Source organism: Littorina saxatilis, linkage group LG17, assembly GCF_037325665.1.
Source record: "Littorina saxatilis isolate snail1 linkage group LG17, US_GU_Lsax_2.0, whole genome shotgun sequence".
Classification (NCBI taxonomy): Eukaryota; Metazoa; Mollusca; class Gastropoda; order Littorinimorpha; family Littorinidae; genus Littorina; species Littorina saxatilis.
In genome coordinates, this window is record NC_090261.1 from 65,184,106 (window position 1) to 65,198,809 (window position 14,704).

The 14,704-nt window shown below is 41.5% G+C and overlaps 1 protein-coding gene across 4 annotated transcripts in view; it reads left to right on the plus strand.

Annotated features, from left to right (window-relative positions):
- The window catches only part of LOC138952185 (RAC-beta serine/threonine-protein kinase-like), a 36,682-nt gene that overhangs the window by 20,075 nt on the left and 1,903 nt on the right, over positions 1–14,704 (plus strand). For 2 of the 4 annotated variants that reach the window (XM_070323783.1, XM_070323785.1), the window contains exon 12: positions 2,659–2,931. The exons of the other annotated variants lie outside the window; for them this stretch is intronic. In XM_070323783.1, the coding sequence (XP_070179884.1) occupies positions 2,659–2,916 (258 nt within the window). In that variant the 3' untranslated portion in view covers positions 2,917–2,931. Of the gene's footprint in view, positions 1–2,658; positions 2,932–14,704 lie in introns of those variants that run through there. 4 annotated transcript variants of the gene reach the window in all.

The window sequence follows — 14,704 nt, forward strand, 5'->3', positions numbered from 1 at the left end:
ACGGCAAATATGGCATTGTGAAGAAGAGCACTTAGTGAACTCAGCTGTCAGGCGTGGAAAAAGGCCAGTGTATTTGTAGTTTGTTGTCCGTGATTTTTCAAGAACACCCAGTGCTGTGTAAAGTTTAATGAAAGAAGAAAACAGGCTTTTTGAACAGTGGAATGCAGTTCAGTAAATTAAATCAGTACGTATTGATGGGCAGGATTCAACAGCTTTTGAAGAAATGGATAGAATTGTAATAAGTAACAGTCTGAGTGTTAGAATTACAGGTAAATAACGGATGTTCCAAGGAATTATATGGTTCGTTGAATTTGATAAAGAATGAGGTCACTGAACAACGTGTTATTCCCAGCTCAAAATATAAAGCTTCTTTCCAGGGTAACTTCCCCTTGCCTGAACAAAATCAGCGGCACTGCTAACACGTATGAGAGTGAGCTTGACTTTGTTTGATAACACTGGGTTTCACTAACAATGTTGAACAGTTCTTGCGTGACGGACATATTTTTGTATGCAGTTTCAGTTCAAAGCATCAGTTATGAAAACATTGATATTTCAAGACACATTTCGGTTATAGCAGGCAGCAGATTCCTTGAGTGTTCACTCAGAGTGGTAGAGCCACTGCAGTGGTTCCCTCACAATCACACTGAGATGCTAACTGCTACGCTTTCAGCATAGCATGCTACGTTTTAAGACAAATTGTTATGCTGTTACGCCAAGAATAGAATTGCCAAGCTCAGACAAATAACCACAAGCATGCACAATTTTGCTCTTTCTTGTGAATCCTGGGACTCATTTTTGATTCTCATTCCTTTTGGTTGTCAGAATTTGTGTCATAGAACATTTTCCACACTTGTAAGTGACACTGCAGACACTCTCCATTGGCCATTATGTTCTTGTTTTCCAAATAAACTGTTAAAAATGTATATATTCTTGTGCGAAATAGCTTCAATATGGATGTGCAAATAAATGTTAGACAATGCTAGTATTGCTACACTAAAACACAATTTGCTACGCTTAAAATTAAAAAAAAAAAATTAAAAACATTGCTACACTTTGAGGTTCCACAAGGGTTGGCAGGTCTGCTAACGCAGTTAATTAGTGAGTTATAAATGTACTCTTGATGGAGAGAAAACAGGAAGTTCAATGTTTTCAGCTAGGTGATGTTCTTGGCAATTACAGGATGTAACGCACAGTTTCCGCCTTCTGATATGGGGGGGGGGGGGGGGGGGGGGGGAGGGGGGGGGGGGGGGGGGGGGGGGGGGGGGGTGGTGGTGTTATTTTTTTTAATGATCACCAGTGATGGTATAGTTTATATGGACATTTTCAGACATTTCTTGAAACTTTAGCACAGACTCCAATTGTGTGTCATTATTGTCTTAACCTGATGTGTGGTTTACATGTTTTGTTCTGGTGTGTGCATAATCACAATTCATACATGTGTGAACTGACTGTTTTCTCTTTGGATGAATTTGATGTGCTTGCCGTGCATACTCTGTGCAGTTTACTGTATAACTGCTTGCTTTTCTTCTCTCCTGGCTTAGAATAGTTGTGTAGATTCCACCTCAAGCCTTTTCTTTAAGTTTCAGTCTCAAAGTTGTTCAGAATTTTGTTGTGTCAGGCATTTTTTGATTAACATCAGCACACACAAAAAAAGAGATTGATCCAGGCACCTCTTGTGCATACGTAATTGAATGTTGTGAATGACTGCCACATATGTTCTTTAGCAGAGCTGTGACGTATCTAAAATCTATCCCAAGTGAAGCAAACAAAGGCAACAAAACTAGAATATAGGCCAAGCAAGGAAGTTAGCGAGCAATTAAGTGCGCAGGTGGTGATGATATTTGATAAGAACTACAAAGATAAAAGGTCTTGTCACCTATAATCTCAATAAGCTTGTCAACACTTTTCATAAATTCCTAATCATGTTGACAGTTTCAGTTTGGAAGAGACATGCTAGATGTTGTGATAGTTATCAATAAGGGTGCAGGGTGGTATAATTGTTAACTTTCCTGACAATATCTGTGTAATCCTTCGGGTAAAATCCATTCATATGCAATCTCTCAGCTGTGTGTGTGTTAATATATGAAAGTTTTGGCACCTAAAACTAGGGTTGGCTTGGTTTTATACTGTGGCATACAATAGTCAGCAACTATTTGCAATCCCTCTCCTGCTTTGTATAGCTTTCAAATCAGACGTTCAGGTTTGGTTTGAATGGAAGATAGAATGTAATTCATTCTGGAACTGTGTATTTATTTAGCTTGCTTTTCTGCTTGTTATTTTGATCAGAATAATAATCATATAAGCTTGATGATAATAACAAGACTACATCCTTAACTCAAGATTCTCGCTCGAGTCTTGATATTCCTAGTCCTCAACCAAAATATCTCTGAGAGTTTACTCTGTCAACTTTAAGGAGTGCATAAAGCTGTGTTTTTGGCTCTGTGAAAAAAATTCTGGATTTACCGTGGGGGTGTTAAAAACATTTATCATCTGTGAAAAAAGGAGGGGGACCTTGTCCATGCCCACAGTATAAGCATCCTTGCCTGCACCCTAGTTCTGGGCGGCCGTGTATGTCCTTCACCCTGGTAACCAGCACCAGCACACCACTGCCCTCACTCTGTCCTAACGCCCCTTTTTGGCTTGCTGTCACTGGGACAGATTACGCCGCCCTTCAAGCCTCAAGTCACCTCCGATACCGACACGCGCTACTTTGACGAACAGTTCACGGCGGAAAAGGTCAACCTGACCCCACCCAAAGAGGAGCCGGCCGCCGCCGCTGCCGAAGTGTTGCCGGGTTTTGACGATGAGATGGATAGCGTGCCCTACTTCGAGCAGTTCTCCTACCACGGCTCGAAGAATAGTCTGGCTAGCAGCCGGCAGTCCGGCATGAGTTTTGAAACCAGCTGGGCCACATGATGACCCCTTGTTGACCTTCACCTTGACCTACAACCACTGCCTAGATGGCTGCCTTTGTTGTGGTTGTTTCTATGGTATATTAGGTTGGATCTTTTTGTTCATGTCCTTTGTGGTAGTGTGCTTGTTCACGCCTCTTTGGCTATTATGTTTTTTGCACTGATAACCACTCTGGATTTCCCCCTTCAATCCTGACACCCTAGATTTGTTGTTGTATGCTTTAGGACTTTTTTTCTGTGTACAGGGCTCCAATGTGCGTATTGTATGATTTGACAACGTGATACAGACATGAGATTCATTCTGTGAAAGTCTGAGGTGGGGATAAATTAGCTTTGCTGGTCGAAGAAGGGAGAGAGAAAAAAAGGAAAATGTGACGGGAGTCCTATTACACAAGTTCTTTGCCTAAGGATGTTTTTTCTGTATGACTTTCTGGTGTTTTCACAACTTTGTGAATTAAGGAAAGGCTGTATCTTTTGATACATATGGTTTCTGCTTTGATTTCTTTTTCCTCAAACTTGTTCACGTTTTTCTTTGGAATGTAGCTTGTTATTTTTTAGCATAAATCACAACGTTTCGCGTAACATTTTTGTTGTGTTTGCTGCAGGTAACATATTACCACATACCTAGTCTCTTCTTGTCCTTTTTGTTTGATTGGAAGCTGATGGAAATGGAATGTTGGCTTTTCTTGCCATTTTAGGTAGTAGTTCATGTGTTTTCTACTGTGGATCATTGTTTTTTCATGATGTTTAAGAAAATATACTCATTCTCCTCGGCCAGAGACTCATTTTCAGAACATTAGTAATCAAAATCAGTTTACATTGTTTTAGCTCCAGTGATATGATTTATCAAGTCTGAAGAAAAACTACCTCAATTTTTTTTTTTTTTTTTTTTTTTTTTTTAATTTAGTCTTACAATTGAAATCCCAGTAAGGTAATATATTGTACTACGTTGCAAGCCCCTGGAGAAAATTTTTGATTAGTGCTTTTGTGAACAAGAAACAATTGACAAGTGGCTTTATCCCATCTCCCCCCTTCCCCCGTCGCGATATAACCTTCGTGGTTCAAAACGACGTAAAACACCAAATAAAGTAACAAATGAAAGGTCACATGTATACGTAAATGGTGAAGATACATAGCTTTGGTTCAGGGAACATATACTTCATTACATGTTTGTTTGTTTGTTTATTTGTTTGCTTAACGCCCAGCCGACCACGAAGGGCCATATCAGGGCGGTGCTGCTTTGACATATAACGTGCGCCACACACAAGACAGAAGTCGCAGCACAGGCTTCATGTTTCACCCAGTCACATTATTCTGACACCGGACCAACCAGTCCTAGCACTAACCCCATAATGCCAGACGCCAGGCGGAGCAGCCACTAGATTGCCCATTTTAAAGTCTTAGGTATGACCCGGCCGGGGTTCGAACCCACGACCTCCCGATCACGGGGCGGACGCCTTACCACTAGGCCAACCGTGCCGGTCCTTCATCACATGAAGAGTCTTACTATTATCTGATGGTCAGAAGGCACTTGCAAACACCCATCTTATCATATGTTGATTGCGGGCAAGAGATACACATACTGTATTTGCTTCTTTGTTTGTTTTTGTATATTTTTTTTAAAATTGTAAAAATTACATTATTACTGCAAAATGAGAACATGTAAGTTTGTGTATATTCCAGTAACTTATCACTTCTTTTGTTGAGTGAATAATTTCTCCAAGTTCATTTGTGCAACATTAATTGATAAATAGAAAAGTGATAAAAACTTGGTTTTTGTGGCACTTCTGTTTGATTTTGTCAAAGGACTGAGGAAATGGTAAGAGTTTGAGGGTTGTGCCAGCCTTAGAATGATAGAGTTGTGTTTGTAGGCGGCGTTGTGTACCACAGTGGATGATAGAGTTGTGTTTGTAGGCGGCGTTGTGTACCACAGTGGATGATAGAGTTGTGTTTGTAGGCGGCGTTGTGTACCACAGTGGATGATAGAGTTGTGTTTGTAGGCGGCGTTGTGTACCACAGTGGATGATAGAGTTGTGTTTGTAGGCAGCGTTGTGTACCACAGTGGATGATAGAGTTGTGTTTGTAGGCGGCGTTGTGTACCACAGTGGATGATAGAGTTGTGTTTGTAGGCGGCGTTGTGTACCACAGTGGATGATAGAGTTGTAGGCGGCGTTGTGTACCACAGTGGATGATAGAGTTGTAGGCGGCGTTGTGTACCACAGTGGATGATAGAGTTGTAGGCGGCGTTGTGTACCACAGTGGATGATAGAGTTGTAGGCGGCGTTGTGTACCACAGTGGATGATAGAGTTGTAGGCGGCGTTGTGTACCACAGTGAATGATAGAGTTGTAGGCAGCGTTGTGTACCACAGTGGATGATAGAGATGTAGGCAGCGTTGTGTACCACAGTGGATGATAGAGATGTAGGCGGCATTGTGTACCACAGTGGATGATAGAGATGTAGGCGGCGTTGTGTACCACAGTGGATGATAGAGTTGTAGGCGGCGTTGTGTACCACAGTGAATGATAGAGTTGTAGGCGGCGTTGTGTACCACAGTGGATGATAAGAGTTGTAGGCGGCGTTGTGTACCACAGTGGATGATAGAGTTGTAGGCGGCGTTGTGTACCACAGTGAATGATAGAGTTGTAGGCAGCGTTGTGTACCACAGTGGATGATAGAGATGTAGGCGGCGTTGTGTACCACAGTGAATGATAGAGTTGTAGGCGGCGTTGTGTACCACAGTGAATGATAGAGTTGTAGGCAGCGTTGTGTACCACAGTGGATGATAGAGTTGTAGGCGGCGTTGTGTACCACAGTGGATGATAGAGATGTAGGCGGCGTTGTGTACCACAGTGAATGATAGAGTTGTAGGCGGCGTTGTGTACCACAGTGGATGATAGAGTTGTAGGCGGCGTTGTGTACCACAGTGAATGATAGAGTTGTAGGCGGCGTTGTGTACCACAGTGAATGATAGAGTTGTAGGCAGCGTTGTGTACCACAGTGAATGATAGAGTTGTAGGCGGCGTTGTGTACCACAGTGAATGATAGAGTTGTAGGCAGCGTTGTGTACCACAGTGGATGATAGAGTTGTAGGCGGCGTTGTGTACCACAGTGAATGATAGAGATGTAGGCGGCACCCAAATGGTTGGTACAAAGCCAAAGTGGGTGCCACCCAAATGGTTGGTACAAAGCCAAAGTGGGTGCCACCCAAATGGTACGAAGCCAAAGTGGGTGCCACCCAAATGGTTGGTACGTAGCCAAAGTGGGTGCCTACCAAATGGTTGGTACGTAGCCAAAGTGGGTGCCTACCAAATGGTTGGTACGAAGCCAAAGTGGGTGCCTACCAAATGGTTGGTACGAAGCCAAAGTGGGTGCCACCCAAATGGTTGGTATGAAGCCAAAGTGGGTGCCTACCAAATGGTTGGTACAAAGCCAAAGTGGGTGCTAACCAAATGGTTGGTACGAAGCCAAAGTGGGTGCCACCCAAATGGTTGGTACGTAGCCAAAGTTTATTACCTCTCACTGACTTCCCTTGGTTTGTTACCTCTCAGTGACTTCCCTTAGTTTATTACCTCAGTGACTTCCCTTACTTTATTACCTCAGTGACTTCCCTTAGTTTATTACCTCTCACTAACTTCCCTTGGTTTGTTACCTCTCAGTGACTTCCCTTAGTTTGTTACCTCTCAGTGACATCCCTAAGTTTGTTACCTCTCAGTGACTTCCCTTGGTTTGTTACCTCTCAGTGACTTCCCTTAGTTTGTTACATGTTGGAGCACAGCAGGATAGTGATAGCCATTGGTGGGTTTATGTACACAAGTAAAGTGAGTGCTGTCATGATAGCCATTAGTGGGTTTATTTACACAAATAAAGTGAGTGCTGTCATGATAGCCATTAGTGGGTTTATTTACACAAATAAAGTGAGTGCTGTTATGATAGCCATTGGTGGGTTTATGTACACAAGTAAAGTGAGTGCTGTCATGATAGCCATTAGTGGGTTTATTTACACAAGTAAAGTGAGTGCTGTCATGATAGTCATTAGTGGGTTTATTTACACAAGTAAAGTGAGTGCTGTTATGATAGCCATTGGTGGGTTTATTTACACAAGTAAAGTGAGTGCTGTCATGATAGCCATTAGTGGGTTTATTTACACAAGTAAAGTGAGTGCTGTTATGATAGCCATTGGTGGGTTTATTTACACAAGTAAAGTGAGTGCTGTCATGATAGCCATTAGTGGGTTTATTTACACAAGTAAAGTGAGTGCTGTCATGATAGCCATTAGTGGGTTTATTTACACAAGTAAAGTGAGTGCTGTCATGATAGCCATTAGTGGGTTTATTTACACAAGTAAAGTGAGTGCTGTTATGATAGCCATTGGTGGGTTTATTTACACAAGTAAAGTGAGTGCTGTCATGATAGCCATTAGTGGGTTTATTTACACAAATAAAGTGAGTGCTGTCATGATAGCCATTAGTGGGTTTATTTACACAAGTAAAGTGAGTGCTGTCATGATAGCCATTAGTGGGTTTATTTACACAAATAAAGTGAGTGCTGTCATGATAGCCATTAGTGGGTTTATTTACACAAGTAAAGTGAGTGCTGTCATGATAGCCATTAGTGGGTTTATTTACACAAGGAAAGTGAGTGCTGTCATCGTCTGTCATGATAGCCGTTAGTGGGTTTATTTACACAAGTAAAGTGCGTGCTGTCATCGTCTGTAGTGGATCTAGCATTTGCATTGCCATAAACTGAAAAACACATTTTTCTTCTAAATAGCTGATTTGTTTCACAACTCAAACATTTCAGAGAATAGGATAAAATTGTATATAGTCCTGTGAGGTTTAACCACATGGAAAGTCGGGTTGCTTTCCCTCTGGGGAAAGCGAGCTGCCACACCCAATTTGTCTGTTTCTTGCATGCGTTTTTAAGCCCTGAGAATTTCGCTGTGAACTTTGGTTCTTTATGAGATTTCTTTGGGGTTTGGTTCCATAACTCAACAGTGCCATAATTCTGAGTTAAGTTTAAGTTACCTTTTTCTTTTTTTAAACAAATCATGATGTTGATTAGCTTAGACATTTCATGGTTTGAATGTGTGTTGTTATTGTGATTCTTTTATGAACATATTTTTGACAACAATTCAGGGACAGTGCAACATTTCCAACAACGAATTTTTACATACGAAAAGCCTTTTGTAAACATGCTTGTCACTTTACATAGTTTCCTTTGAAGCATCACAAACACATTATGGTGCCTCGCACACGCACAGACACACAAAAGCATACCCATGTACCATCCTCCACACACAGACAGTGAGACACGTATACACGCATGCACGCACACAGACACACACACGCGCACACACACAGACACACACACACACACACACACACACACACACACACACACACACACTGCCTCGCACACACACAAAAGCATACCCATGTACCATCCTCCATAGACACACACAAACACAGACACACACACACACACGCACGCACACACACACACAGGCACACACACACAGGCACACACACACACACACTGCCTCGCGCACGCACAGACACACAAAAGCGTACCCAGGTACCATCCTCCACAGACACACACACACACACACACACACACACACACGTACACACACACACACACACACACACACACACACACACACACACACACACACACACACACACACGTACTGGATCGAATTGTAACTTTAATTAATTGACTTGGTTAACTGCATGGACTTATCTGGTGCCAGGTGACATCAGTGACGTCAGTGATTTTGTCCAGGAGATTGATCACATGAATATGTTCCAAAGAAAATTGTACAGACTTGATTTTACAGATTGCTTTGATGTTACCTTTTAACTTGTTTGTACATTTTTCATTCATAATGAGTTGAGGAATGTGCAATAGGTACTTGGTGAATGGGGTTACAACATTTCCAGAATATGCTGTCTTTAGCTGCTGTAATTATGTCATAATTTTTTGTAATTTGTTATTCATCAGTATACTGTATATGCATGTACATGTACTGAACATGAGACAAAGCTGGTAGGAACTCTACACAGCTAAAAATTCTTTCTCCCTTCTCGGGATGATGATTTCCATAATCATATGTGTACACACATAATTGTACAAGCCTTTGACTCTTGCATAATGAGATTGGTTTTGATCCTGGGACTGTGTGAGATGAGATGACGAATGTTTGGAGTCATGGGACACGTGCTTCAATTTTATACCAAGTTTTATTGACGTATAAAGGCTGATGGATTAGAACTGCTTTGAAGACATGGTTCACAGTTCTATGTGAAGTTTGACGGGTGTCAAACCATTGTGAAAGGGTATGTTATGTAGCAGGACTTGTGATTGTTACCCTGAACGAGCAGGGTGTTTGTGATTTGCATGGGACGTGATATTTGGCGCAGTGTGTGCGTGCCTTTGACTTTGTCATCTTTCGTTGTGGTCTTAGTTTTGGATGTCGTGTCGCAATGTCACGGTTATGTCTGGATGTCGTGTCACGGTTATGTCTGGATGTCGTATTGCTGTGTCACGCGTATGTTTATGAAAATGAAATGAAAATGAAATGTTTGTATGTCATGTGACCATGTCACAGGTACCCCCCGCGGGTTAGGGGGAGTCCCATATTGGTTGGGACGAGAAAGAATTTACCCGATGCTCCCCAGCATGTCGTAAGAGGCGACTAACGGATTCTGTTTCTTTTTTTACCCTTGTTAAGTGTTTCTTGCATAGAATATAGTCAATTTTTTTAAAGATTTTAGTCAAGCAGTATGTAAGAAATGTTAAGTCCTTTGTACTGGAAACTTGCATTCTCCCAGTAAGGTAATATATTGTACTACGTTGCAAGCCCCTGGAGCAAATTTTTGATTAGTGCTTTTGTGAACAAGAAACAGTTGACAAGTGGCTCTATCCCATCTCCCCCCTTCCCCCGTCGCAATATAACCTTCGTGGTTGAAAACGACGTAAAACACCAAATAAAGAAATGTCACAGGTATGTCTGGGTGCCGTGTTGTATCACGGTATGTTTGGATGTCGTGTTGCCCTGTCATGGGTATGTCTGGGTGTTCTGTGTTTGTGTCATGGGTATGTCTGGGTGTCGTGTTGCCCTGTCACGGGTATGTCTGGGTGTTAGGTTGCTGTGCCCGGGTATGTCTGGATGTTGTGTTGCCATGTCATGGGTATGTCTGGGTGTTCTGTGTCATGAGTATGTCTGGATGATGTGTTGCCGTGTCACATGTATGTCGTGATGTCATGTGTATGTCGCCGTGTCACAGGTATGTCTGGATGATGTGTTTCCATGTCATGTGTATGTTGTATCACAGGTATGTCTGGATTATGTGTTGCCGTGTCACATGTATGCCGTGTTGTCGTGTCACAGGTATGTGTGGATGTCATGTCACAGGTATGTCTGGATGATGTGTTGCCGTGTCACGGGTATGTCTGGGTGTTCTGTGTATGATACACGGGTATGTCTGGATGATGTGTTTCCGTGTCACGAGTATGTCTGGATGTCGTGTCAAGAGTATGTTGTATTTTCTTCCAATGATTGTACAGCGCTTTGAGCAGGGTTAAACCCTGGATACATGCGCTTTATGAATATTATTAATTATTATTATTATGTCTGAGTTTGTTCGATCCCCTGATTCATGTTGTGCACTTGATAATTTGATATTTTGACCAGTTAGGTATGTGTCATCTCACTATTTTATAAACTCATGGGCATTGAAGCAACCGTACGGCATTGTGCACAATAAGGTGACCTACTTTCACTGCCTAGGGTTAGATGAAGGGAAGACTGCCTCAGAATGAGGGGATGAACCATGCATATGCTGTTTACTTGACATTTTTTTGTCCTTTTTCTTGTTTTCTTTTTTGTGGACATCAGGGTTTTCCTCTTTGAAGTGAAATGGTGTTGTCCCTGCCTTAATTTTTCTTTTTGGTGTTTCTGTTTTCCTCTGTTCTGTAACCACATTTGTTGACATACTTGCTGTTGTTTGGCTTTGTTGTTTCTCCTTTGTGTTTGTGTGTGTGTGTTGACGTAGCTCAGTTTGAGCGTTTGGTGAAGTGCCAATAACGTGAATCAACCACAAGGTAAGTAAGATAGGTATAAGTAGAAAGGTATAAGTAAGATAGGTATACTATAAGTAAGATAGGTATAAGGTATAAGTAAGGTACGTATAAGTAAGATAGGTATTAGTAAGATAGGTAAGGCAGGGCTCCCCACAGTCGCTTAACCTGCACACTTCCTGGGCTCAGGTGCACGAAGCGAAACTGGGTGCCTCCCAAATGATGTTGTGATTTGAACCAACCAGACCCTGCAGCTTGTTCCCGCCCAGTCAGGTGACAACTAGTTTGTCTTGGTGCAGCTTGTTCCCGCCCAGTCAGGTGACAACTAGTTTGTCTTGGTTCACCTCAGCCCTGGACTCCTGACTTTAATGTATAGCATTGTCTCAAAACCAAAGTGATAAGAGTTCGTCCCTGCCATAGCCCGCGGTATTGTCGGCGGGTAGTTCCGGTTGTTTTGTTTAGGTCCAAAATGGCTCAACGAGAGAAGATGATAAGTGGTGGAGGGAAATGTTACTGTGTCTGATGTTCAAACTACGTGGGTATAAAAGTTGAAAGGCGGATTGTCATGCGGTTACATTTTGCAAACACAAAGCGGAACTACCTGCCGTTCCAGGGGCGCAACTCTGTCCGACTATCGCGTTAGTTTTGAGACAGTGCTATTGGGGGGGCCTCTCAGTGGAACTTTAGGGGGTCTGAATACGAGGAGGTTCATACTCTTGCTCTGGCACATTATTTGCTGACACATGATCCTTGGAACGCTCATGTCAATGTTGTGCCAACTTACGCAAGTTCTCTGAGCCCTTCACAAAAACATTATGGTCATATCTGTTGGATTAACTCCTTAAATTTGCATGAGTACGGATCCGGCAGAACATTTTCGAGAAACAGTACCAACTTTACGCATGATAACGGATATAAAAGGCATCCCAGGTAGCGCTCTTTTCAGGTTCACTGCGCTGTGGGATCGACCCCCTCCATGTTTTCTTGGCATGTACTTGGAGTTCGTGGAGGATACTGTGACGCACAGTTTGGGGAGCCCTGTATGGGAAGAAGTGTGTTTTTGTGCACAGCCTTTGTGGAATAGACAGCGCGGATAAGCCTATGACCAGTGTTTCACACAGCCTTTGTGGAATAGACAGCGCGGATAAGCCTATGACCAGTGTTTCACACAGCCTTTGTGGAATAGACAGCGCGGATAAGCCTATGACCAGTGTTTCACACAGCCTTTGTGGAATAGACAGCGCGGATAAGCCTATGACCAGTGTTTCACACAGCCTTTGTGGAATAGACAGCGCGGATAAGCCTATGACCAGTGTTTCACACAGCCTTTGTGGAATAGACAGCGCGGATAAGCCTATGACCAGTGTTTCACACAGCCTTTGTGGAATAGACAGCGCGGATAAGCCTATGACCAGTGTTTCACACAGCCTTTGAGAAAAAGGGAGCGCCGATAAGGCTATGACCAGTGTTTCACACAGCCTTTGAGAAAAAGGGAGCGCCGATAAGGCTCCAGCCACTCCTTCAGTGTGCCATGCTGATAACCAGCTCACTGGAAAATTAGTTTGTTGAAGTGAATCCAATGAAGTTTTGTCATTTGTTTTGCATCAGACTTCCAATCAATTTCCTCTCAATTTCACTTTGTTCCTGGATTTGTGGTTCCCTCTTGGACAAGAAAGAGTGAAACAATGAAAATGTATGTCTCGCCTGATTCACAGTATAAAGACATAGTATGAGGACATTTCATCTGTTAGTCAATTGATAACATCAAGTGGTGCATATCGGTAAGGAGAATGTTTTGACTGACAGACATAATCAGATCGGGCCAGTCCAATCATTTCATGGTCTTACTCTGCATTTCTCATGAAAAAAGCATGGCAAGAGTTAGTCCAAGAAAATGTTGACATACTGTCTGGTCTTCATCACTCAGGGTTGCATCAGTCGACGAGATAATGGCAATTTATATCTACCACTTATTAATATCATTCCAAATGATTTTAGGATCAGCATTGTTATCTGTACCAGCTTTTCCCTCGCCTGCTCTCTATCATTATTTTTAGAAAATCAAATGTTGAATCACATTACAGTGTACATCGAGTGGAGAGAGTGAATTGCTAGCACGCTTTATTTTTAGAAAATCAAATGTTGAATCACATTACAGTGTACATCGAGTGGAGAGAGTGAATTGCTAGCACGCTTTATTTTTAGATAATCAAATGTTGAATCACATTACAGTGTACATCGAGTGGAGAGAGTGAATTGCTAGCACGCTTTATTTTTAGATAATCAAATGTTGAATCACATTACAGTGTACATCGAGTGGAGAGAGTGAATTGCTAGCACGCTTTATTTTTAGATAATTAAATGTTGAATCACATTACAGTGGACATCGAGTGGAGAGAGTGAATTGCTAGCACGCTTTATTTTTAGATAATCAAATGTTGAATCACATTACAGTCTACATCGAGTGGAGAGAGTGAATTGCTAATTGTTGGTAACCTAACAAAGCCACCTAGATACTTTACTAAAAGGGGTTGCCATTGCCCCCAAACAGCAGTACAGTAAAGCAGTCTCTAAGTTTGGGGTCAAGAAGCTTTCCTTACCATTACTATTAGACATGTATAATGAAATTGATAGGTGACCTCCCCATCCCACTCTCTCCCCAAGCCCACCGCTTGCTCCAGCTTAGACACAATGCTTGGACACAGGGGAAAATAGCCCTCAGGGTGTTAATATTTGTATTATTTACTGCTTATAAATGTGAAGAACATTATTTGATATACAGTATAGTTTTTGAGAGAAGGTGTTTAGTATTTCTTGTGTGCTTGAAAGTTAGTGCTATTTTGTGAATGTTTTTGTTCGTTGCTTTTTTCCTCCTTTATGTTAATTTGTTTGTGTTTGTAATGTTCTTTATGTTGTTTGTGTTTGTAATGTTCTTTATGTTGTGAGTGTTTTTCTTTGCTGTGGTATTGATGTAATGGAAGAGAATAATCAAAACTTAAAAAAGAAAATATTTATTTTTCACGCAATGAGATTAGCTACACAATTGGATTTGTTTCATTTTGTTTAGTTTTACATGTACAGTATAATCATGTAATACAGGAAAATGCTTTTAAGCAAATGTTGATTGGTGAATTTTTGTGTCTTTTGGCAGTATTCATCCAATAAAATGTTTGTTTTTAAACAAAAATAATCTGCTTGCTGTGTTTAACTTTTTGTGTGGTTGTCAGTGGGGAAACGTTCATTGTTAATCATTGTATTGTTATAACTCAGTGGTTTATGTTAATCATCATATTGTTATAACTCAGTGGTTTATGTTAATCATCATATTGTTATATTAACTCAGTCTTCCATGTATAGCCCGCTGAAGGTTTATAGATACACACAAAAACACAAGTTCAGTGAGGAAATGAAAAGATGACTTCTTTGCACTAGACACATACTTGTTTTATTTGAAGTTGATGTTTGAAAATTGTTGCAGAAAATATATTGGTGCATTACATTTAAAGTTCCATTCTCGTCATTTAAACAGATGTAAACAGGATAGCAGTTTGAAAATCCTCTGGGGAAAAAAAGAAATGTTGCACATAGCATATACCACATATGTTTGGGAAAAGCATACACACACCTCAAACATAAGTGACTGTTGAATTAATGCCTCACACAGTATTTAGGAACATGCGGCCAGATTCATAACAAAAGCACATAATG